The following is a 24,740-nucleotide window of genomic DNA, read 5'->3' as shown; positions in this document are numbered from 1 at the left end:
CATGGTGTGTGTTATATTTTAATTAAAGAATTTTATTTAAAAGTTAATTGTGAGTTAATGTTTTAATTAGTAGACAATTATTTTAGTAAACTAAAATTCAGTCTCCTAATTACACTAAAACACACGCCTCACACACACATTACACGCTTTTACACACACCTGTAACGCCTAAACACACACACACTCTATCATTCAGTTTTTATTATTTTGAGAGAAGAAAACCTAGGGATTCTCCTTCCCTACAGCAGCCGCCCCATCCCCTTCACGATCCCAGCAAGTTTCGTGAGTTTTTATCGCAAGTTTTAGCGCCACGATCGTCTCGGATCAACCTCGCTTTCATCCCCGCTTCGATATCGCCGGTTCGGTAACGTTTAATATCAAAAAGGCACGTATATTCTATTCTTGCTGTGTCGATCAAGTCATATATTGTATTGCGTTGTTTTTATGCGTAAAAGTTATGTATGATGTTAGTAGTTTGAGCGGATCATAGATCGGATCAATTTCGAAGGAAAAGTTTTAGATCTAAAACTCGTTTTTGCTGTCTTTTCAAATACTGCGATTTTTCTGTTCATATTTTGAGAAAACTTTCAACTAGAAAAATGTAGAACTTTTCGATGCCTTCGATTTGACATAAAACTCGAGATTTTTGGACGAAAAATGAGTGATTTATGATGTTTTTCGTGAGACTGCTCAAACTGTAATTTTCAGAAAATGTGTTATTGATGTGTTTCTTGAAGTTTTACGTTGCAGGCTTCGTTGGGGCTCGACGGGTGACTGCCGCTGCACATAGGTACTTCGGTTATGATGTTGGAATGGTCATCGATGTTTTGTTTCGTGTCGATAGGCACTAAGATGGTTCTAGAGTCGTAGGAACAATCATTGATGTCCAATTCGTTGTTGTGTCGTTGGTTGTGAATTGTTACCCTCGGGGTGATGTTTATGCACTTGGGTTTGGTATAATACCTTAGTGTTCTAAGAAGTGTCTCGTGGTGACGTTCATAGTCCGAGGAATCGAGTCTAGAAGACTAAGCAAAAACATGTTCAGAATCTCGTAAGTTTCGACCGACAGTAGCCACACGGACCTTGCCACGGACCCTGACACGGGGTCCGTGCATTTGTTTTCTCGTGAGTGTCAAATTTGCGCAGATACACGGACCTTTACCCGGACCCTGGCACGGGGTCCGTGCCTTCACTTTCTCACAAGTGTCAAAGTTGCGAGTGGACACGGACCCTTACACGGAGGCAGGCACGGGGTCCGTGCCCCTTTTTCTTTCCGAGTACATCCTTCACCGTAGGTAGACGGACCTGTACACGGACCCGGGTTAGGGGTCCGTGTACACGCTGTTTGGGAAAAATATTATTTTTGGTTTCAAGGTTTGATGCCATGGTTTAGAGCAAGGATTAGTAAGGTCATGTCATGGGAAGTTATAGAAGGTCCTAAGATATGATCGAGCTTGAGAGTAAGTATAATTTTTCTACGTCTAAGCTATGCAAGTTAAGTATGAAATTCATGTTAGTATGTCGCAGCGACGGCCCCAGTCGAAGTCCAACGAATCCCTTAACGCCAAGTAAGTATGAATGACGTGCAAAGGAAATGTTTTAAGTTTGGAGGTATGCTAATTGTCTTGTGACCAAAGAAAGTTAGGATTGGAAAGCGTTAAATCATGAACGGGGACCAATCCGCCCGTTAAATTATGAACGGGTTAGATCGTGGTTGTGAAGCGTTAAATTATGAACGTGGATCAACTGGCCTGTTAAATTATGAACAGGGATCTTATGTATGCGGCAGTGGATACGTCCCTGTCAGCCCAGTACTGTGGTGTGTCTGATCAGGCGTTTATCATGTTAAGGTTCACTTGCTTTGAAACATCCTCTACGTAAAATTATGCAGCCAAGTATGTGAAGTATGATAGCATGTTTAAGAAAAGTTTATGATCATGGCACGTCGTAGTATGTATGTTCAAGTTCAAGTTTATTTCAAGTTGAAGTTTATGCAAGTTCAATTTAAAGTTATGTATGTCCTATATTAAAGATGCATGCGATTTTATTATGTAGTACTCGTTATTTCCAGTTTATACGTGTTGAGTCTTTAGACTCACTAGACTTGATCGATGCAGGTGAGTACGATGAACAGGAGATAGGAGGTGGCGACCAAGGGGCAGGCTTGGGCTGAGCGGCAGGCTAAACCCGAGGACCGCAAGTTTATGTTTTTAAGCACAGTTTTAAATACTCTGAATTTTTATGATTTGAATGTGAGATGTTTTGAGACAGCGTTCTTTTAGCAACTTTTTAATTGGTGATGGATTATTTTAAAAATATTTTTATGAATGTTGGGTGACGACCGTATGGATGTTTTTATTTAATAAAATTTTTAATTTTTCCGCAAATTTCAAGTAGTAAAAGTACGGTACGTTACAGTTGGTATCAGAGCGGTGTTCTTGTAAAGGTTACGCCTACTGCCAGTCGCAAGAAGCTCACAAGGTCACACCTCAAGTCTGTAAGTTTTAAAGTTTCAAGATTTATGTTTTGTAGTATGCATTGAGTTACGATTTCAGCATGCCCATGTTTTAAGTTCAGTACGTGCATCATATGTTATGTATATCACGATCATACATGTTGGGTTTACGTGTTGGGTAATTATTGGAAAAGTATGCCTCCTAGACGTGAAATTAACCGGGAAGATAGGGAGGAGGACAGAGAGCCTCGAGTCGAGGAGAGGGCCAATCCTCCACCACCTCCACCACCCGACATGCAGGCCCAGATGATGGCTGGAATGACTCAGTTCTTTGCCCAGTTTATGGGTAACCAGACAGTGGCTGATGCAGGGGTGAGACCCAGAGCTGAGGCTGTCTACGAGAGGTTCAGCAGGATGCACCCAGATAAATTCTCAGGGACGACGGACCCATTGATAGCAGAGGGATGGGTTAAATCCTTCGAGGTAATTTTCGATTTTATGGAGTTGCAGGATGCTGATCGAGTGAGGTGCGCTATCTTTCTACTTCATGGGAGTGCAAGAGTTTGGTGGGAGAGCGCATCAGTGATAGTTAACCTACAGACTCTCACGTGGAATGGGTTCAAAGAGGTGTTTTACTCCAAGTACTTCACTGAGGAAGTGCGTACGAAACTGATTGGGGAGTTCATGACGCTACGACAGGGAGATAGCAGCGTAGCTGATTATGTGCAGAAGTTTGACAAGGGTTGCCAATTTATGCCCTTAATCGCCAATGATGTTCAGGCCAAGGTGAGACACTTTCTCCTTGGAATGCGGCCGATCTTGCGCCGTGATGTAAAGGTGGTAGGGCCTATGACCTATGAGGTCGCCGTAGCGAGGGCATTGGAGGCGGAGCAGGTTATGAAAGAGATTGAGAAGGATCGACTGGGCAAGAGGCCCTTTCAGGCACCGCAGCAACACCAGCAGTATCAGCAGCGACCACCATTTAAGAAGCCCTACCAGGGGCAGCCTGGAAAGAAACCATACGAAGGACCACCTAAGGGCAAGGGTCCTATCCAACAGCAGGGGGCGCCGCAGAAGCCCGGTAATTTCCCTGTTTGTCAGAAGTGTAACCGCCAGCATCCAGGACCATGCTTGTATGGGTCAGGCAAGTGCTTTAAGTGTGGTGCTACCGACCACATGCTAAAGGAGTGCCCGTAGTGGAAGCAACCAACTCAAGGCCGGGTATTCGCCATGCACGCTCAGGAAGCGGATCCGGACACTACTTTACTGACCGGGAACATTTTCATAAAGAGATTAGCTACAACTGCACTGATAGATTCAGGAGCCACTCACTCCTTTATATGAGAGACCTTCGCTAATCACCTGGACATCAAGTCCATCGGCCTAGACTTGAACTTCTCAGTGACAGTCCCATCTGGGGAAGAGTTGTTTGCTACCAGTGTGATCAGGGATATCGATCTAGAACTGCAGGGCCACCTAGTGTATGCAGATTTGATCGTATTGCTGATGCCAGAGTTCGATATCATTTTGGGCATGGACTGGCTAACTAAAAACCGAGTTCTAATCGATTTTCAGAAGAGGTCGGTATTGGTCAGACCGCTCGGTATGGAGCAGTTTTTATTCGAGCCAGCTAGATGGAGGAGTTTCCCTCGTATGATTTCGTGCATGCAGGCGAGGAAATTAATTTCAAAGGGATGTCAGGCTTTCTTGGCCAGTGTTATAGCAGCGCCTGACGTGCCCACTCCTTCTATTTCAGAAGTGCCAGTAGCCAGAGAATTTCCAGACGTCTTCCCAGACGACGTCACAGGCCTTCCACCAGATTAGAGAGGTGGAGTTTGCCATCGATCTCATGCCTGGTACAGTGCCGATCTCTAAGGCACGGTACAGATTAGCTCCAGCAGAGATGTTAGAACTTAAACAGCAGATTCAGGAGCTCTTAGACAAGGAGTTTATCCGCCCGAGTTTCTCACCATGGGGCGCACCAGTACTCTTTGTGAAAAAGAAAGATGAGAGCATGAGACTGTGCATCGATTACCGTGAGCTGAACAAGGTAACAATCAAGAATAAGTATCCGTTGCCACGAATCAAAGATTTGTTCGACCAGTTGCAGGGAGCTACCGTGTTCTCCAAAATCGATCTTCGATCAGGGTATCACCAACTGAGAGTAAAGGATGCAGATGTACATAAGACAGCTTTCAGGACCAGATACGGGCATTACGAGTTCTTAGTGATGCCGTTTGGATTGACCAATGCTCCAGCTATTTTCATGGATCTCATGAACCGAGTATTTCAACCGTTCCTCGATCAGTTCGTCATAGTGTTCATTGAAGATATTCTCATATACTCGAAGAGCCATGAGGATCACGACCAGCACTTGAGGACAGTTTTGCAGACTTTGCAGAGCCGTAAGTTGTATGCAAAATTCAGTAAGTGCGAGTTTTGGTTGCAGAAAGTCGCGTTTTTGGGGCATATAGTGTCTAGTAGAGGGATTGAAGTGGATCCAGCCAAAGTGGCAGCTGTCAAGGAATGGGTAGAGCCAAAGAATGCATCCGAGATCCGCAGCTTTTTGGGCTTAGCAGGCTACTACCGTAAGTTTATTCAGGGGTTTTCGTCTATAGCAGTGCCACTCACTTCACTAACCAAGAAGAATGATAAATTTACGTGGAGTGATGAATGTCAGAAGAGCTTCGACACCTTGAAGCAAGCTCTCATTTCCGCACCGGTGTTAGCCATGCCATCAGGTCAAGGAGATTATGTGTTATACACCGATGCATCTAAGCTCGGTTTAGGAGCAGTGTTGATGCAACAGGGTCGAGTTATAGCTTATGCTTCCAGACAGTTAAAGGTGCATGAGAAGAACTACCCGACTCACGATTTGGAATTAGCAGCCGTTGTCTTTGCATTGAAGATTTGGAGACATTACTTATACGGCGAGAAGTGTCATATTTTCACCGATCACAAAAGTCTCAAATATTTCTTCACGCAGAAGGAGCTGAATATGAGACAGAGACGGTGTAGTAGCCCGAATTCCAAATTGGGTAATTAACGGAGTAATGGTGATTAAGAAGGTTTAAGGTGTAATTTTGGCTATGGTCATGATCGGACGGACCGAAGAGTGTTCGGAAGCACCGAAGAGTTCGGACGATCCGAAGTGTAGTTCGGTGAATCCGATCATAGGTGTCAAGTGTTGATCGACACGTCATTTTTCCATGCATGTTCGGACGGTCCGAAGTGTATGATCGGAGGATCCGATCATGAGCTGTCAAGAGCCAATGGACACGTAGCGTTCGGACGTTCCGACGTGTTGTTCGGAGGATCCGAACATGGCCTATAAATAGTGCTCGGATTTCTCATTTGTGACTTGCCAATTCATGATTTTGCCTCATAGTTGAGAGGATTTGGAAGGTTTCTAGGGTTAGTTGTTGGTCGAGCGATAGCCAAGAGCTGCCAGGAGTAGTAGCGTAGCGGCGCCTGAGTTTCAAGGCAATCGACATCAAAGGGCTGTCGACGGACGAAGGTAAACCCTAAACCTTTGGTAGTACTAGGGAGTACTGGTTTTGCTAGTCGAGCATGGTAGTATTGATTGAGTATGCTTTTGATGCGTAGGCTTGTGCTAGACCTGATTAGCGGTGTTGTGTAAGGCTAGGCTTGCTGTGATAGAGGTACGAAAGTACTATCCGAGATATCCTGGTTGAGTATACATTCATATATGTGTTGCATGAGTATTTGCTGCATTGTTATATGTCATATGATGCATGCTATTATGTCACGAGTTATGATGCATATTGCATATCATGTTGAGCCGTATCTCCTTCGAGATAGCCTTTACTGTTGAGCTGTATCTCTTTCGAGATAAGCTATATCTTGGGACCGCTCAGCCCTGTCTTGTGGACGCATGGACACCGAGAGTACACAGTGGCCGACGGGTCGGGAGGGCTTCGGTGGTCCGGGACATTTTAGGTCCACGTCTGTCTTGTAGTGGATGCAGTGACCCAGAGGTTGGACCGCGCGGCACTATCCACTTGGCGCCTCTAGACTGAGCATTTTGAGATCCTTTGTGATTCCTGTTTCTTGACTACCCTGGTATCATATCATAGCATGTGCATTTCATATAGGTTTGTATACTCATACTTTTGTACTGGGCGTTCTTATCGCTCACGTCCTCGGTTTTGTTTATTCTTGGACACCCCATTCCCACGGGGCAGGCCTCAGGTTGGATGGCTCAGGAGGAGCAGGAGGAGGACGTTGAGTAGCTGGTTGGTTTAGTTTTCAGTGTTTTCCATTTGATTCGATATGGTTGTACTGGATATTTCATTTTGAGTTAGTCTAGACTTCGATTTCGATTGGGTTGTATAACTATTGTTGTTGGCCATATTTCCGCTGTTATCTCTGATTATAATTAATTAGGTTAATTGCATGCTTAGTTTTTGATTAGTAGGTGATTCTGGAACGGGTCACTACATTTATGGTATCAGAGCATGCGTATGATTTTGGGATATAGATTCTGTTTTGGGATTTCCGTTGACCATTTTACCATTTTCCCTATTCTATCTTGTAGCGATGGCTGACCATTTTGATGACGGGAGTAGTCAGGGGAGTGTAGGTCGATGGGGTGACCAGGACGATCATAGACGTCACCGTGAGCATCGTCATCGTCGGGATGGTCCTAGGCGTTTCGATATGCATCGTTTCATGCAGATGGGGCCTAAGCCTTTAGTTGGCGGTGAGACTCCCGATGATGCGGAGGATTGGTTAGAGCGCATGGAGAGTTGTTTCCGCGCATTCCAATGCACCGATGAGCAGAAGATGGAGACCCTTAGTTTTCTTCTCGAGGGCCGTGCTCGCAGGTGGTGGCGATCAACTTCTGCGCCGATAGTTCAGTCGCAGGGTAGAGCGACTTGGGTCGATTTCCGTGCAGCGTTCATGCAGCTGTACTTTCCTCCAGCCCTTCGCCAGGCCAAGACGATTGAGCTCCTGAACCTTAAGCAGGGGAGTATGTCTGTTGATGAGTATCAGCAGAAATTCTTTGAGTTGTTACCCTTCGCTCCTCATATCAGTGGCAGTTCTGAGGCCAAGTATGATCATTTCCTCCAGGGCCTTAATCAGGAGATCTTTGATCGAGTCACTGTCTGTGATAATCCTACTTCTTATGATGGGTTAGTGAACCGGTGTCGCCAGGCAGAGATCAGTCTCCAGCGTGGTAGGGCTATTCTTTCTTCTTCTAGACCTCCGAGTACTTTGAGGCCTCGATCTGAGTCATTCAAGAAATCTGGTTCATCTTCTTCTGGATCTGGATCTCGATCTAGTGGTGTTTTCCGCTTTGGTAAGAAGAAGGAGTCTTGTGCGCATTGTGGGAAGAACCATCCATCGGAGCAATGCCGAGTAGCCGCAGGAGCTTGTTATCAGTGCGGAGAGATGGGGCATATTAAGAAGAATTGTCCTCAGTTGCGAGGTGGAGCAGGATCCGGTTCTGGATCTCAGACGACTGTTCAGCAGAGGAGGCAGGGTCAGGCAGTGGGTAGTTCGAATCTTCGACCTCGTGCCCAAGGTCAGGTTTGTGCGCTGAACCAGGATCAGGCTGCAGATGAGACGGAGAGAGTCATAGCAGGTACTTTTCATTTATGCGGTATTCCTGCTTTTGTTCTTATTGATACAGGAGCCTCTCATTCCTTCATTTCTGCACGATTTGTTAAGCGTCATAGGTTACCCTATGTTTCTCTAGACGTCATTCTTTCTGTTTCTACTCCGATGGGTCATTCGGTGTTAGCGAAGCGTCTAGTGATGGGTTGTCCCTTAGATTTTGAGGGTAACGAGTTGACTGCGAATCTTATGATCCTAGAGATGGAAGATTTTGATTGTATCTTGGGTATAGACTTATTGACTACCTACCGAGCTACCGTGGATTGTTACCAGAAGCTTGTTCAGTTTCGTACGACTGAAAGCTCTAGTTGGTTTTTCTATGGTGAGGGAGCGCGACCTCCGATGCCAGTGGTATCTGCTCTGAAAGCCTGTCGTGCTTTAGAGTCGGGCGGGGAAGGCTACCTCATCTATGCGATTGATTCATCCACAGGTAGTGTTGGTCTAGAGGATATTCCAGTGGTTTGTGAATTTCCTGATGTTTTCCCAGATGAGATTCCTGGTTTTCCTCCGGTTAGAGAGGTGGAATTTGGCATAGATTTAATGCCAGGGACTGCACCGATTTCTCGTGCCCCCTATCGTCTTGCTCCGTCAGAGATGAGAGAGCTGAAGCAGCAATTGCAGGATCTTCTTGATAAGGGTTATATTCGCCCGAGTGTTTCGCCTTGGGGAGCTCCAGTCTTGTTTGTCAAGAAGAAGGATGGATCGATGCGGTTGTGCATTGATTATCGCCAGCTGAATCGGGTGACGATCAAAAACAAGTACCCTTTACCCCGTATTGATGACTTGTTCGATCAGCTTCAGGGTACTTCTGTTTACTCCAAGATCGACTTGCGATCGGGTTATCATCAGATGAGAGTCAGAGATGATGATATTTCCAAGACTGCATTTCGTACTCGTTATGGGCATTACGAGTTTCTAGTTATGCCATTCGGATTGACGAATGCGCCAGCGGTGTTCATGGATCTGATGAACCGAGTCTTTCGTGATTTTCTAGATCAGTTCGTTGTGGTTTTCATCGACGATATCTTGATCTATTCCCACAGTGTGGAAGAGCATGCCCAACACTTGAGGATTGTGTTGCAGATTCTTCGCGAGAAGCAATTGTATGCTAAGCTGAGTAAGTGCGAGTTCTGGATTGATCGTGTGGTATTCCTTGGTCATGTGATTTCCAAGGAAGGAGTTTCTGTGGATCCCAGCAAGATTGAAGCAGTGCTGAATTGGTCACGTCCGACGACGGTGGCTGAGATCCGTAGTTTTCTAGGTCTGGCAGGGTATTATCGTCGCTTCATCGTGAATTTTTCTCAGATAGCCAGACCATTGACGCAACTTACTCGGAGGGATGTTCCATTTGAGTGGTCATCCGAGTGCGAAGATAGTTTCAGAGAGCTTCGTCGACTTCTGACTTCTGCACCTGTTTTGGCATTACCGTCAGGATCTGATGGTTTCAGTGTTTACACCGATGCCTCCACTCAAGGCTTAGGGTGTGTGTTGACGCAAAACGGTCATGTGATTGCTTATGCTTCCAGACAGCTGAAATCTCACGAGGAGAAGTATCCCACTCATGATCTGGAATTGGCAGCTATTGTGTTTGCGCTGAAGATTTGGCGTCATTATTTGTACGGTGTTCAGTTTGAAATCTTTACTGATCATAAGAGTCTGAAATATCTGTTCACTCAGGCTGAGTTGAACATGAGGCAACGTCGTTGGATGGATTTGCTGAAGGATTATGATTGCGAGATCAAGTACCATCCAGGTTCTGCGAATCTCACAGCTGATGCGCTTAGTCGCAAGGTGAGAGCCTCTGCACTTCAGACTTGTGCTATGACTAGTGCCATCCAGGATAGTTGCTCGTTGGGGTTTAACTTCAAGCATCGGAAAGGTATGGAGAGCATTCGTGTTGCTACCATTTTATCTGAGCCCAATTTGTTCACTCGGATTCGAGAAGCTCAGATGTCTGATCTCAAGACTCAGAGATTAGCTCGGTTAGTTGGTGGTGATAGCAATTTCCATTATCAGTCCAATGGTCTTCTGTGCTTATCTAATCGGGTTGTAGTACCAGAGGATGACACTTTGAGGGACGAGATATTGTCTCAGGCGCATCGAAGCAAGTTAAGTGTTCATCCAGGAAGCAACAAGATGTATAGAGACTTGAGGATGCGGTTTTGGTGGAAAGGGATGAAGCGCAGCGTGTATCAGTTTGTCTCCAAGTGTCTAGTTTGCCAACAGGTTAAGGCAGAGCACCGTCGACCGGGAGGATTGTTGTTGAACTTACCTATTCCAGAATGGAAGTGGGAGTATATTACGATGGATTTCATTACTCACTTGCCATTATCTTCGAGGAACAGCGATGCTATCTGGGTAGTGGTGGATCGACTCACCAAGTCTGCTCATTTTCTGCCGTATAATCGTGATTTCACTTTCGATCGTATGGCTCGATTGTACATTCAGGAGATTGTACGTTTGCATGGAGTGCCTGTCAGTATTGTTAGTGACAGAGATCCTCGTTTTACCTCACAGTTTTGGGGTAGTTTCCAGTCAGCTTTGGGTACTACACTGAGTCTGAGTACTGCTTATCATCCGGAGACTGACGGTCAATCAGAGAGGACTATCCGTACGCTTGAGGATATGTTGCGAGCCTGTGTTATGGATTTCGGACCCGCTTGGCAGGATCATTTGCCTTTGATTGAGTTCGCGTACAACAACAGCTATCATCGTAGTATTGGTATGGCACCATTTGAGGCGTTGTACGGGCGACGTTGTCGTACTCCATTATTCTGGGATGAAGTCGGGGAACGACAGGTAGAGGGACCGGAGTTAGTCCAGCAGGCTATAGATAAGGTTGCAGTAATCAAGAAGCGGATTAAGACTGCTCAGGATCGACAGGCTAGTTATGCGAACACAAAGCGTCGACCTCTTCATTTTCAGCCAGGTGAGAAGGTGTTTCATCCGAGTTTCGCCTTTTCGCAGGATTTTGAGATTTGGTCTCAAGGGTAGGCTGTCTCCGAGATTTATTGGTCCATTCGAGATACTGGAATGTGTGGGAGATTTAGCTTACAGACTTGCGTTGCCGCCGTACCTATCAAGTATTCATGATGTGTTCCACGTATCCTTGTTGAGACGTTATGTAGCAGATGAGTCGCACATCTTACATCCATCTGAAGTTCAACTTGATACGGATTTGTCTTACGTGGAGCGACCAGTTCAGATTCTAGATCGCAAAGATAAGGTGTTGCGGAATAAGATCATTCCTCTTGTCTTAGTGCAGTGGAAGCGTCGAGGCACTGAAGAAGCCACTTGGGAGTTAGAGAGTCGTATGCGTTCGGAACATCCAGAGCTCTTTTGAGTTGTGCTTTGTATAAGTTTGTGTTTTCAGTTGTAATCATAGTATCAGTTGTATTCAACAACAATTGAAATGTATTAATGATGTTGTTATTTCGTTTTGTTCATTCTCTAAGCCTGATTTCGAGGACGAAATCTTTTAAGGGGGGGAGAATGTAGTAGCCCGAATTCCAAATTGGGTAATTAACGGAGTAATGGTGATTAAGAAGGTTTAAGGTGTAATTTTGGCTATGGTCATGATCGGACGGACCGAAGAGGGTTCGGAAGCACCGAAGAGTTCGGACGATCCGAAGTGTAGTTCGGTGAATCCGATCATAGGTGTCAAGTGTTGATCGACACGTCATTTTTCCATGCATGTTCGGACGGTCCGAAGTGTATGATCGGAGGATCCGATCATGAGCTGTCAAGAGCCAATGGACACGTAGCGTTCGGACGTTCCGACGTGTTGTTCGGAGGATCCGAACATGGCCTATAAATAGTGCTCGGATTTCTCATTTGTGACTTGCCAATTCATGATTTTGCCTCATAGTTGAGAGGATTTGGAAGGTTTCTAGGGTTAGTTGTTGGTCGAGCGATAGCCAAGAGCTGCCAGGAGTAGTAGCGTAGCGGCGCCTGAGTTTCAAGGCAATCGACATCAAAGGGCTGTCGACGGACGAAGGTAAACCCTAAACCTTTGGTAGTACTAGGGAGTACTGGTTTTGCTAGTCGAGCATGGTAGTATTGATTGAGTATGCTTTTGATGCGTAGGCTTGTGCTAGACCTGATTAGCGGTGTTGCGTAAGGCTAGGCTTGCTGTGATAGAGGTACGAAAGTACTATCCGAGATATCCTGGTTGAGTATACATTCATATATGTGTTGCATGAGTATTTGCTGCATTGTTATATGTCATATGATGCATGCTATTATGTCACGAGTTATGATGCATATTGCATATCATGTTGAGCCGTATCTCCTTCGAGATAGCCTTTACTGTTGAGCTGTATCTCTTTCGAGATAAGCTATATCTTGGGACCGCTCAGCCCTGTCTTGTGGACGCATGGACACCGAGAGTACACAGTGGCCGACGGGTCGGGAGGGCTTCGGTGGTCCGGGACATTTTAGGTCCACGTCTGTCTTGTAGTGGATGCAGTGACCCAGAGGTTGGACCGCGCGGCACTATCCACTTGGCGCCTCTAGACTGAGCATTTTGAGATCCTTTGTGATTCCTGTTTCTTGACTACCCTGGTATCATATCATAGCATGTGCATTTCATATAGGTTTGTATACTCATACTTTTGTACTGGGCGTTCTTATCGCTCACGTCCTCGGTTTTGTTTATTCTTGGACACCCCATTCCCACGGGGCAGGCCTCAGGTTGGATGGCTCAGGAGGAGCAGGAGGAGGACGTTGAGTAGCTGGTTGGTTTAGTTTTCAGTGTTTTCCATTTGATTCGATATGGTTGTACTGGATATTTCATTTTGAGTTAGTCTAGACTTCGATTTCGATTGGGTTGTATAACTATTGTTGTTGGCCATATTTCCGCTGTTATCTCTGATTATAATTAATTAGGTTAATTGTATGCTTAGTTTTTGATTAGTAGGTGATTCTGGAACGGGTCACTACAGACGGTGGTTAGAACTTGTGAAGGACTATGATTGCGAGATTAGCTACCACCCGGGAAAAGCCAATGTCGTGGCAGACGCTTTGAGCAGAAAGGTGGCAGTCATAGCACAATTGTCAGTTCAGAGACCGCTTCAGTCTGAAATTCAGAGGTTTGGTCTAGAGATTTATCGTAAGGGCAGAGCTCCTAGACTGTCTAATCTGACAGTCAAATCTGATTTACTAGACCGCATTCGAGCAGGACAGTCTTCAGATGAGCAACTACAGAAATGGAGACTGAAGGATGAAGCTAAGGGCAGTGTTTTGTACACAGTGTCAGATGGTATCGTGAGATACAGAGACAGAATGTGGGTGCCTAGTGTTGATTCGATCAGACAGGATATTCTGACAGAGGCACACGCATCTCCGTATTCTATTCACCCAGGAGGTACCAAGATGTACAAAGACCTGCAGATTTTGTATTGGTGGCCAGGGATGAAGAGAGACATCCGCAGATTTGTATCTGAGTGCCTCACTTGTCAGCAGGTGAAGGCAGAGTATCAGAGGCCAGCAGGTATGCTTAAGCCACTCCCTATCCCAGAGTGGAAATGGGAGAACATCACTATGGATTTCGTCGTTGGGTTACCTAATTCAGTCAAATGGTCTAATTCTATTTGGGTTATAGTGGATCGACTCACTAAGTCAGCGCATTTTCTGCCAGTGAAGACGACTTTCTCCATGATGCAGTATGCGGAGCTTTATATCCGGGAGATAGTCCGTTTGCATGGTTTTCCAGTCTCTATTGTGTCCGACAGGGATCCGAGGTTTACATCGTCCTTCTGGAAGAGCTTGCATGCAGCTATGGGGACGAAGTTACTGTTAAGTACAGCTTTTCACCCGCAGACAGATGGCTAGTCTGAGCGAGTGATTCAGATTTTGGAAGACTTGCTAAGAGCTTGCATGATTGATTTTCAGGGAACTTGGGAGTCTAAGCTACCTCTAGTAGAGTTCACATACAACAACAGTTTCCAAGCATCAATTGGTATGGCTCCCTATGAAGCGTTGTATGGTCGGAAGTGCAGATCGCCAGTTCATTGGGATGAAGTTGGTGAGAGAACAGATCTAGGCCCAGAGATAGTTCAGCAGACTGCAGAAGTGGTGGTCAAGATTCGTGACAGAATGAAGACCGCCCAAAGCCGTCAGAAGAGCTATGCCGATAAGAGAAGAAGAGATCTCGAGTTTGCCGTTGGGGATCACGTTTTCGTCAAGATAGCACCCATGAAGGGTGTTATGAGATTTGGGAAAAGAGGCAAGTTGAGTCCAAGGTTTATTGGACCGTTCGAGATTTTGGACAGAGTTGGGACACTAGCCTATCGTGTTGCCCTTCCGCCGAATCTGGCCAGGGTGCACAATGTGTTCCATGTCTCGATGCTGAGGAAATACCTAGCTAATCCTTCGCATGTTCTGAGTTATGAGCCTTTGCAGCTTGCTCCAGATTTGTCTTATGAGGAAAGACCGACTCAAATCCTCGACAGACAGGAGCGCAGACTCCGGAACAAAGTGACTAAGCTAGTCAAAGTTCGGTGGTTTAACCAATCAGTGGAAGAGGCCACTTGGGAGTCAGAGGCAGATATGAGACTTCGCTACCCGGAATTGTTTGGTAAGACTTAATTTCGAGGACGAAATTTTTATAAGTGGGGGAGGAACTGTAGAGCCCAATTTCGTACACGTAAAACCCATTCATTTATTTAAATTAGTAAAGCATTTAATTTATTTTAAAGGAGTTTAGTCATGCATAATTCATTTAAATGCATTATTTTAAAGTATCTACGTTTATGTGATGCACGTTAAAATGTCTTTCGAGTTTCATGTTTCAGGCGATCATTCGAGGCGGGATTGAGGAAAAGACCCGAGGACGATTTTTGGCAATTTAAAGATGGTGTCTTATTTTAGTTGAGTTTGAGGGCATTTTCAATTAATTTATTGAATTTTAGCATTTCAAGTCTAAATCATGTATTTATCAATTTTAAGAGTTTAAAACTTTTAAAATCTAGCATGGTGTGTGTTATATTTTAATTAAAGCATTTTATTTAAAAGTTAATTGTGAATTAGTGTTTTAATTAGTAGACAATTATTTTAGTAAACTAAAATTCAGTCTCCTAATTACACTAAAACACACGCCTCACACACACATTACACGCTTTTACACACACCTTTAACGCCTAAACACACACACACACTCTATCATTCAGTTTTTATTATTTTGAGAGAAGAAAACCTAGGGATTCTCCTTCCCTACAGCAGCCGCCCCATCCCCTTCACGATCCCAGCAAGTTTCGTGAGTTTTTATCGCAAGTTTTAGCGCCATGATCGTCCCGGATCAACCTCGCTTTCATCCCCGCTTCGATATCACCGGTTCGGTAACGTTTAATATAAAAAAGGCACGTATATTCTGTTCTTGCTGTGTCGATCAAGTCATATATTGTATTGCGTTGTTTTTATGCGTAAAAGTTATGTATGATGTTAGTAGTTTGAGCGGATCATAGATCGGATCAATTTCGAAGGAAAAGTTTTAGATCTAAAACTCGTTTTCGCTGTCTTTTCAAATACCGCGATTTTTCTGTTCATATTTTGAGAAAACTTTCAACTAAAAAAATGTAGAACTTTTCGATGCCTTCGATTTGACATAAAACTCGAGATTTTTGGACGAAAAATGAGTGAGTTATGATGTTTTTTGTGAGACTGCTCAAACTGTAATTTTCAGAAAATGTGTTATTGATGTGTTTCTTGAAGTTTTACGTTGCAGGCTTCGTTGGGGCTCGACGGGTGACCGCCGCTGCACATAGGTACTTCGGTTATGATGTTGGAATGGTCATCGATGTTTTGTTTCGTGTCGATAGGCACTAAGATGGTTCTAGAGTCGTAGGAACAATCATTGATGTCCAATTCGTTGTTGTGTCTTTGGTTGTGAATTGTTACCCTCGGGGTGATGTTTATGCACTTGGGTTTGGTATAATACCTTAGTGTTCTAAGAAGTGTCTCGTGGTGACGTTCATAGTCCGAGGAATCGAGTCTAGAAGACTAAGCAAAAACATGTTCAGAATCTCGTAAGTTTCGACCGACAGTAGCCACACGGACCTTGCCACGGACCCTGACACGGGGTCCGTGCATTTGTTTTCTCGTGAGTGTCAAATTTGCGCAGATACACGGACCTTTACCCGGACCCTGGCACGGGGTCCGTGCCTTCACTTTCTCACAAGTGTCAAAGTTGCGAGTGGACACGGACCCTTACACGGAGGCAGGCACGGGGTCCGTGCCCCTTTTTCTTTCCGAGTACATCCTTCACCGTAGGTAGACGGACCTGTACATGGACCCGGGTTAGGGGTCCGTGTACACACTGTTTGGGAAAAATATTATTTTTGGTTTCAAGGTTTGATGCCATGGTTTAGAGCAAGGATTAGTAAGGTCATGTCATGGGAAGTTATAGAAGGTCCTAAGATATGATCGAGCTTGAGAGTAAGTATAATTTTTCTACGTCTAAGCTATGCAAGTTAAGTATGAAATTCATGTTAGTATGTCGCAGCGACGGCCCCAGTCGAAGTCCAACGAATCCCTCAACGCCAAGTAAGTATGAATGACGTGCAAAGGAAATGTTTTAAGTTTCGAGGTATGCTAATTATCTTGTGACCAAAGAAAGTTAGGATTGGAAAGCGTTAAATCATGAACGGGGACCAACCCGTCCGTTAAATTATGAACGGGTTAGATCGTGGTTGTGAAGCGTTAAATTATGAACGTGGATCAACTGGCTTGTTAAATTATGAACATGGATCTTATGTATGCGGCAGTGGATACGTCCCTGTCAGCCCAGTACTGTGGTGTGTCTGATCAGGCGTTTATCATGTTAAGGGTCACTTGCTTTGAAACATCCTCTACGTAAAATTATGCAGCCAAGTATGTGAAGTATGATAGCATGTTTAAGAAAAGTTTATGATCATGGCACGTCGTAGTATGTATGTTCAAGTTCAAGTTTATTTCAAGTTGAAGTTTATGCAAGTTCAATTTAAAGTTATGTATGTCCTATATTAAAGATGCATGCGATTTTATTATGTAGTACTCGTTATTTCCAGTTTATACGTGTTGAGTCTTTAGACTCACTAGACTTGATCGATGCAGGTGAGTACGATGAACAGGAGACAGGAGGTGGCGACCAAGAGGCAGGCTTGGGCTGAGCGGCAGGCTAAACCCGAGGACCGCAAGTTTATGTTTTTAAGCACAGTTTTAAATACTCTGAATTTTTATGATTTGAATGTGAGATGTTTTGAGACAGCGTTCTTTTAGCAACTTTTTAATTGGTGATGGATTATTTTAAAAATATTTTTATGAATGTTGGGTGACGACCGTATGGATGTTTTTATTTAATAAAATTTTTAATTTTTCCGCAAATTTCAAGTAGTAAAAGTACGGTACGTTACACTTTTCATAATTAAAATTTGCGGAAAAATTAAAAAAAATTCTTGAATACGAAAATAAAATCCATTGGGTCACTTGCTTTGAAACATCCTCTACGAAAATGATGAAGTACGTATGTTCAAGTATGCAGTATGTTTATGAAAGTTTATGTTGATGGCACGTCTAATTATGTACGTACGTATGTCCAAGTTTATTATGCAAGTTCAAGCTTCAAGTTATGTATGTCCTATTTTAAAGTTGCATGCGGTTTTATTACGTAGTACTCGTTATCCCAGTTTATACGTGTTGAGTCTTTAGACTCACTAGACTTGATCGATGCAGGTGACTATGTAGAGGAGACAGGAGGTGGCGACCAAGGGGCAGGCTTGGACTGAGTGGAAGGCTAGACCCGAGGACCGCAATGTTTACATTTTATGCAAAGTTTAAAAATACTCTGATTTTTTAATATCTGGATGTGAAATATTTTGAGACAGTTTCTTTTAGCCAAACTTTTACTGGTGATGGAATATTTTGAGAATTACTTTTATGAATGTTAAGTGACGACCGTATGGATGTTTACATTTAAGAAAATTTTTTGTTTTTCCGCAAATTTTAAGTATGAAAAGTACGGTTCGTTACATCTTTATTTTTAATTAGAGATGGTGTTAAAGGTAAGGGAGAGTTAGTATTTTAAATTATTTGTTAATTATTAATTAAGCAAATTTTACTCTCCCTAATTTACTAAAACACACGCACACACACACATATACACACACCTGTACACGACTAAACACACACCCACTTCACATTCAGATTTTATTATTTTTTTGAGAAAGAAAACCTAGGGTTCTTCATCTAGGAAACGGGCGTCCCTCTCCTTCGAACTTTCCAGCAACTTTTCTTTAATTTCGTTGCAAGATTTTAGCGCCACGTTCGTCCCGGATCAATCCTCACGCCATCTCCGCTTCGGTATCGTCGTTTCGGTATTTAAAATATCAAAGGCACGTATATTCTGTTATTTCTGCATCGATCTGGTCATATTATGTGTCGTGTTACTTTTATGCGTAAAATTTTGTGCATGACGTTCGTCGTTTGAGCAGAAAGTGGTTTGGATCAGTTTTGAAAAAAAAAAAGAAAATTTTAGATCTGAAACTCGTTTTTAGTGCCTTTTCCAATACTGCAATTTTTCGGTCGTGAATCTGAGAAAACTTTCCACGTAAAAATTGTAGAACTTGTCAATACATTCGATTTGATATAAAATTCGAAATATTTGGATAAAAATTGAGTGAGTTATGAAGTTTTTCGTGGGACTGCTCAAACTGCGTTTTTTTTAGAAAATTATGTAGTCATGCGTTTCTTCGAGATTTTATTGTTGCAGGCTTTGTTGGGAATCGACGGCTGATCATTGCCGCGTATAGATATGCCTAGTATGATGTTGGGTTGGTATTTGGTATGCCGCTGAGTATCGATAGGCGATTAGACTCGTTAGAAGTCGTAGGACACAATTTGGTGTCAAATTCCATGTTTTGAGTTGCATTTTATCGTAGGGTGGATATTTTTGCTTTGGGGTGTTTGTACGAGGTTGGTTCAATGTTATGGGATACTATAATGGGTCTCAGGCGAATTATGTTATGGGTCACTTGCTTTGGAACATCCTCTATGAAAAATGATGAAGCTATGTATGTTTAAGTATGTTCTAGTATGCAAGCATGTTTAAGAAAAGTTTATGGCACGTCTAAGTATGTATGAACGTAGGTTCAGGTTTTATCATGCAAGTTCAAGTTTAAAGTATGTATGTCCTATTTTAAAGTTGCATGTGATCTTATTATGTAGTACTTGTTACTTCCAGTTTATACGTGTTGAGTCTTTAGACTCACTTGACTTGATCGATGCAGGTGAGAATGTTTATGAGGAGACAGGAGGTGGGGACCAAGGAGCAGGCTTGGACTGAGCGGAAGGCTAAACCCGAGGACCGTCATGTTTTTAAGTCTTTATGAAAATGTTCAAATACTTTTGTCAAAATCTATTTTAGATCTTTGTTGAGACGTACAGTTTATTTTATCGAATTTTGAATGCTCACGTTTTTATTTAAGAAAATTTTTAATTCTTCCGCAAATTTTAGTAGTAAAAAGTACGGTACGTTACAAAAGTTATTTCTGATCGTGGACCTAATTAGACAATCGAAGCCGAAGATCCGTTCATAGGGATTTACAAGGATTATCTCCGCTTTAAACCCAAAATAATTTGGAGTCCAAACGTAATATACGCGCACGTATAAAATTTTAACACCCTTTGAATGGTTTTAAACATACGACACCCAAGGACCGTTTCGAATGTCGGAACAAAATTTTTAAACTTATGTTGCGTCTTGGATGCATGAAAACGGTGCTCCAACAACAACTATAATATATATTTACAATCTAACACTACAAGAAATACGTCCAACAACAACGCACCTACGACAACGGTTTTTTTGAAAAACCGTTGTCGTATAGTTTTTCACAACGGTTTTAGTGAAAACCGTTGTAGTAGGTGTGTTTTGACAACGGTTTTGTAAAAACCGTTGTCTTTTATGGTGTCAACGACAACGGTTTTCTAAAAACTGTTGTCTTTTGCCGTGTTTTTTTGGACAATCGACAACAGTTTCTTAAAAACCGTTGTCTTAGATATGTCTACGACAACGGTTTTAAAACCGTTGTCTATGAGCGTGCTTTTCTTGGGATACGACAACGGTTTTTAAAAACTGTTGTCTAAGAGCGTGTTTTTTTTGGAATACGACAACGGTTTTAAAAACTGTTGTGTATGAGCGTGTTTTTTTCGACATACAACAACGGTTTTATAAAAACCGTTGTGGATTGGTGTTTTATTTTTTGACAAACGACAACGGTTTAATAAAACCGTTGTGGATTGACGTTTTTTTTTATAGAAACGACAACGCTTTTAGTGAACCGTTGTAGATTAGCGGTTTTTTTTTAGAAACCACAATGGTTGTAGTTAACGGTTGTTAAAATAGAAACATTGTTAAACCGTCGCTACATTAAAAGGTAAACCGTCGCCGATTCAAATGAGCGACGGTTATTAAGCGATAACCGTCGCTATTCAAACTAGCGACGGTTTATAACCGTCGCTAAAATAAATCGGCAACGGTTTAGCGACAGTTTTTAACCGTCGCTAATTATAGATCGGCGACAGTTTTAGAAATTCCGTCGCCGATTTAAATAGCGACAGATTTTTGAAAGACGTCGCCGATTCAAAACTAGCGACGGTTTTGTAAACAGTCGTCGATTTAAACATAGCGACGGTTTTATAATTCGTCGCTAAATTAAAATTTGGTCATTATTCTAGTTTCTTTTTTAACAGTTCTTGATTGTCTTTTATCCGTTGTCGTTTAGCATTTTTCTTATAGTGAATTTTTCATAAAACCAATGAATACTTGGTTAAAAATTTCCTCAAGTATTAAAAAATCATTTTCAGAACATTGAATCGATGGTAAGATTTTATGTCTGTTCTTTATGGAATTCGGAATTCCATGGATATGGAGGTTACAACCAGAATTTCCTTGCTTATGGAGGGTTAGTTCACAAAATTTTGGGACAAATTATTAAAGAGAAGACCCTGATATAGAAAAGCTCTATGGCTCCGAAATTCTTCAACAAATGGAAGAAAAAATTTCTTTATATCATAAAGATTTTAATAAACAACAAGAAAAAGAGCAGGATTCAATGAGTCTTTCAAGCTTCTTACTCCGAAATATTCTGATATTTATTCTAAAGAAAAAGATGATTGAAGTCTACATTGAAAAACTGAAGAAAGATCTTTATAAGAACATTTCATGTTCTGACTCCAAATCAGATAAATCTATGGTATCCGAATCAAGTGAAAACCAATTTATCCATCTAATGCAGATGCAAAATGCTCAAGACCCAAAGGAAGATATTCTTTCCCATATTAGTGATATTTTTGAAAATTATATAAATTCATTAAAAGAAAATATTAAAGATGATTAGGATATTCATCTTTAATAAAGTTGGTGGAATATCACTATATAAACTTTTTGACTTTTGTAATCATGTTACTATTTTCTTTTATAAAGCATTGTATTGTTTATATTTTTAGTTGAAATCCTGGGTTTGATGTCCTGCTCTTCCATCTCTTTATAGGCTGTATTGTGTTTTTAGTAGAATACGGTCAAGTTTGCTCCCCTCTATTTCCTCTCTGTAAACAACCCTTATTACGAATTAAATAAAAGCTTCAAGTTTTGAATACAACTTTGTAAGTTTTTTTTTATTTATTTCAAAACATGTAAACAACCCCTCTATCGCCACGTTGATGACGAACATGTATCAAGGTCAATTACAATACTAAATTCAAACTTTTAAAATTTTTGTTTATCGTTGGCATATTTTGGAAGATTGATTTTGAAAATAACATAGTCACGGATTTAACGTGATAAATATTTTGTTTTCGATTGTTATTTTTGGTTTAATTATTATTATATATATTATAAATTAAAAGAAATTTAATACAAAAATTTTAACTAATGAAAAAAATTATTAAAGACAACAGTTTTGGATTATCACAACAAAAAAAATGGTAAAAGATATTCGGCAACTATTTAGCGACAGTTTTTTCTCTAACTGTCGCTAAACATAGCGACGGCTTTACTTCAACCGTTGCCGATGTATCATTTTGCGACGGTTTAATCTACACCGTCGCTATATTTAGCGACGGTTAAAAAAACATGTCGCATGTTTAAAAATAGCGACAGGTTTGCCAAATCCGTCGCTAAAGTTGGCGACGGTTAAATTAAAACCGTCGCAACATTTAGCGACAACTTCGATTAACCGTCGTCGATTTATAATTTCGCGAAATTTTATCTAAAACCGTTGCCATTTTCAAAAAAATTCCTTCCCCCCTAAACTTCCCCCTATTTTGTTTCACTACTCTCTATAAATACATGCAAATTTACTTCAATTTCTTCCACTTCACTTCACAACAATTAAAACTTTTCTCACTTACACGATTTTACAACTACACAACACTTAAATTTTTGTCTCTTCACGATTTTACAACTTCACAACACTTAAAATTTTTATCTCTTACACGATTTTACCACTTTACAACACTTAAAATTTTTATCTCTTACACAATTTTTTACCACTTCAAAACAATTAAAATTTTTATCTTTTACACGATTTTATAACTTCAAGACTTTTAAATTTTTTATCTCTTAAACGATTGTATCAATTGAAAACACAGATTTATTAAATTCTTAATTTTTTTTATTTTACCTAAAATATTAGCGACGGAATCAATAAACCGTCGCTAAATAGAAACGGTTTTGCACATAAATACCGTCGCTAACTTTAGCAACGGTAAAAACTAAACCGTTGCTAAATTTAGCGACGGGATTTTTCACCATCGCTAATTAGCGACGGTATTGAAACAACCGTCGCAAATATGTTTTGCGACAGTTATAAAAACTATCGCAAATTGTAATTAGCGACGGTATTGAAACAAACAGTCGCAAATATCTTTTGCGACAGTTATGAAAACCGTCGCAAATTGTAGTTTCGACAACACTTTATATTTTGCGACGATTTTAAAAACCGTCGCAAATTGTAGTTACGACAACCGTCAAAAACCGTTGTCTTTGAGCGAACCATTTAACAACACTGTCTTTAACAACAGTTGTAAAATACCTACGACAACGGTTAAAAACAACGGTTTAAAACCCTTGCAAAACCGTTATCGTTGCTAGAAATTACAACGGTTTAACACCGTTGCAAAACCGTTGTCGTTGATAGAAAAGACAACGGTTTAGAACCGTTGTCGTTGAAGACACTTTCAACAACACCCTCAGTTACAACAGTTTTAAATGGACTACGACAACGGATTTTGACGTTTTGTTTGACGTTTTTGTTGTAGTGTAATTGTCTGTGCAAAAAACAAGAATTACATATCAATTAGTTTAACTAAAGTTTGATAATAATAATAATAATAATCACATGACATGCAAATATAATTCGAATTCAAAATCTAAGTTAAGAATTTTTATATATAAAAAATCTAAATTATGAAGCTTAATTTCCCTACTACAAAGTCTACAATAGCTGCTATAGAGTTTGATTAATGATACCACTCATACTACTGCACTAGGTCGGAGTAATTTGATGTTCAATCTGTAAGCTTTTCAACGTCACCCCATTAAACCTCCGTTTCCAAATGTTCACCTCATCTCCGTCGGCTCCCGGAAGCGCCACCTTCTTCACCACCGGCAGCGGTGGATCCATTTCACTCATGCTACCAATCACTGACTTGACACAACCTTCATTACCATCCTCATGATCATGCAAACTCTTATCTCCATTTCCGGGTCGTCTACACCCATTTCCACAGCTCCCTCCGCTGCCGGAGACGCCGACGGCGGGGTTGGTAGTGCAGGTGGTAATGGTGGTTGCTTTAGGAACGAGGGATTCACTGGAAGCGCATTTCTTCGTGCTCCTTCTGTGGCTTTGGAGGTTGTTGCTGGTTGGAGTTCTGGTAACCACGGCGGCGGAGGGAAAACCAGTGACTGTTTTGTTTCTTTTGAGCTGCACCGTGGAACTGATTGTGGCGGGTTTAGGGACATCGGATCGATTTTTGGTTTGGTTTGGTCTTACATCTTTGATTGACAATCGGCAAAACATTGGCAAGAAAATGTTTTGCTGTTGGATATGACGGCGGCCACGGCGACGGAGGTGGTGGTGGTGGTGAATACTTCCATCCTCAGAGCCTTTGTCCATTCGCACCTCCTCCTCCTCCACGTTTTTGGTATTTGTTTATATATTAGAGTGAATAAAATTTATGTATATGGTTTCATAAAACACAATCCACTTGTGATATTTGCAAATTTATACGACCACATTTATATATACAAATATATTATATGATTAAAAAGATTTTATATATTTATACATTATTCTATGTGGTTCATAAATATGTAGAGGAATATTAAATTTGGGTACATTTTCAAACCAATAAAAAAATCTACTAGTTGCAATCTTATTAATAGCTTCTTAAATATCAGAGTACAATTTACTAAATTATAGTCAAAAAGCTATTAAATTACGCAATAAAATATATTTAGTCATGTAGATATATCAAACTATTACATAAAAAAAATGAAGTTTCTACATGGTTCATTAAGGAAAAAATTATTATTTCTAATTTTCCTTCTCTTTTTTAACTATTAATTATATATTATGCTTTTTTTTAAAAAAAAAGAAAGAAAAGAAAT

The 24,740-nt window shown here is 41.5% G+C and overlaps 1 protein-coding gene across 1 annotated transcript; it reads right to left on the bottom strand.

Annotated features, from left to right (window-relative positions):
* Positions 1 to 23,616: 23,616 nt before the first annotated feature.
* On the bottom strand, positions 23,617 to 24,246 carry LOC140835892 (uncharacterized). Its single transcript, XM_073201302.1, has one exon. It carries the CDS (start codon positions 24,244 to 24,246, stop codon positions 23,617 to 23,619), a length of 630 nt encoding a protein of 209 aa, XP_073057403.1.
* Positions 24,247 to 24,740: the final 494 nt, after the last annotated feature.

The sequence above is a fragment of the Primulina eburnea genome, chromosome 7 (genome assembly GCF_022965805.1).
Source record: "Primulina eburnea isolate SZY01 chromosome 7, ASM2296580v1, whole genome shotgun sequence".
Lineage (NCBI taxonomy): Eukaryota > Viridiplantae > Streptophyta > Magnoliopsida > Lamiales > Gesneriaceae > Primulina > Primulina eburnea.
The sequence above is the reverse complement of the archived record's forward strand: the minus strand, read 5'-3'. Positions and strand labels throughout refer to the sequence as shown.

Excerpts from the sequence above, each read along its gene's own strand:
- LOC140835892 (XM_073201302.1), bottom strand. The coding sequence starts at position 24,246 with ATGGACAAAGGCTCTGAGGATGGAAGTATTCACCACCACCACCACCTC.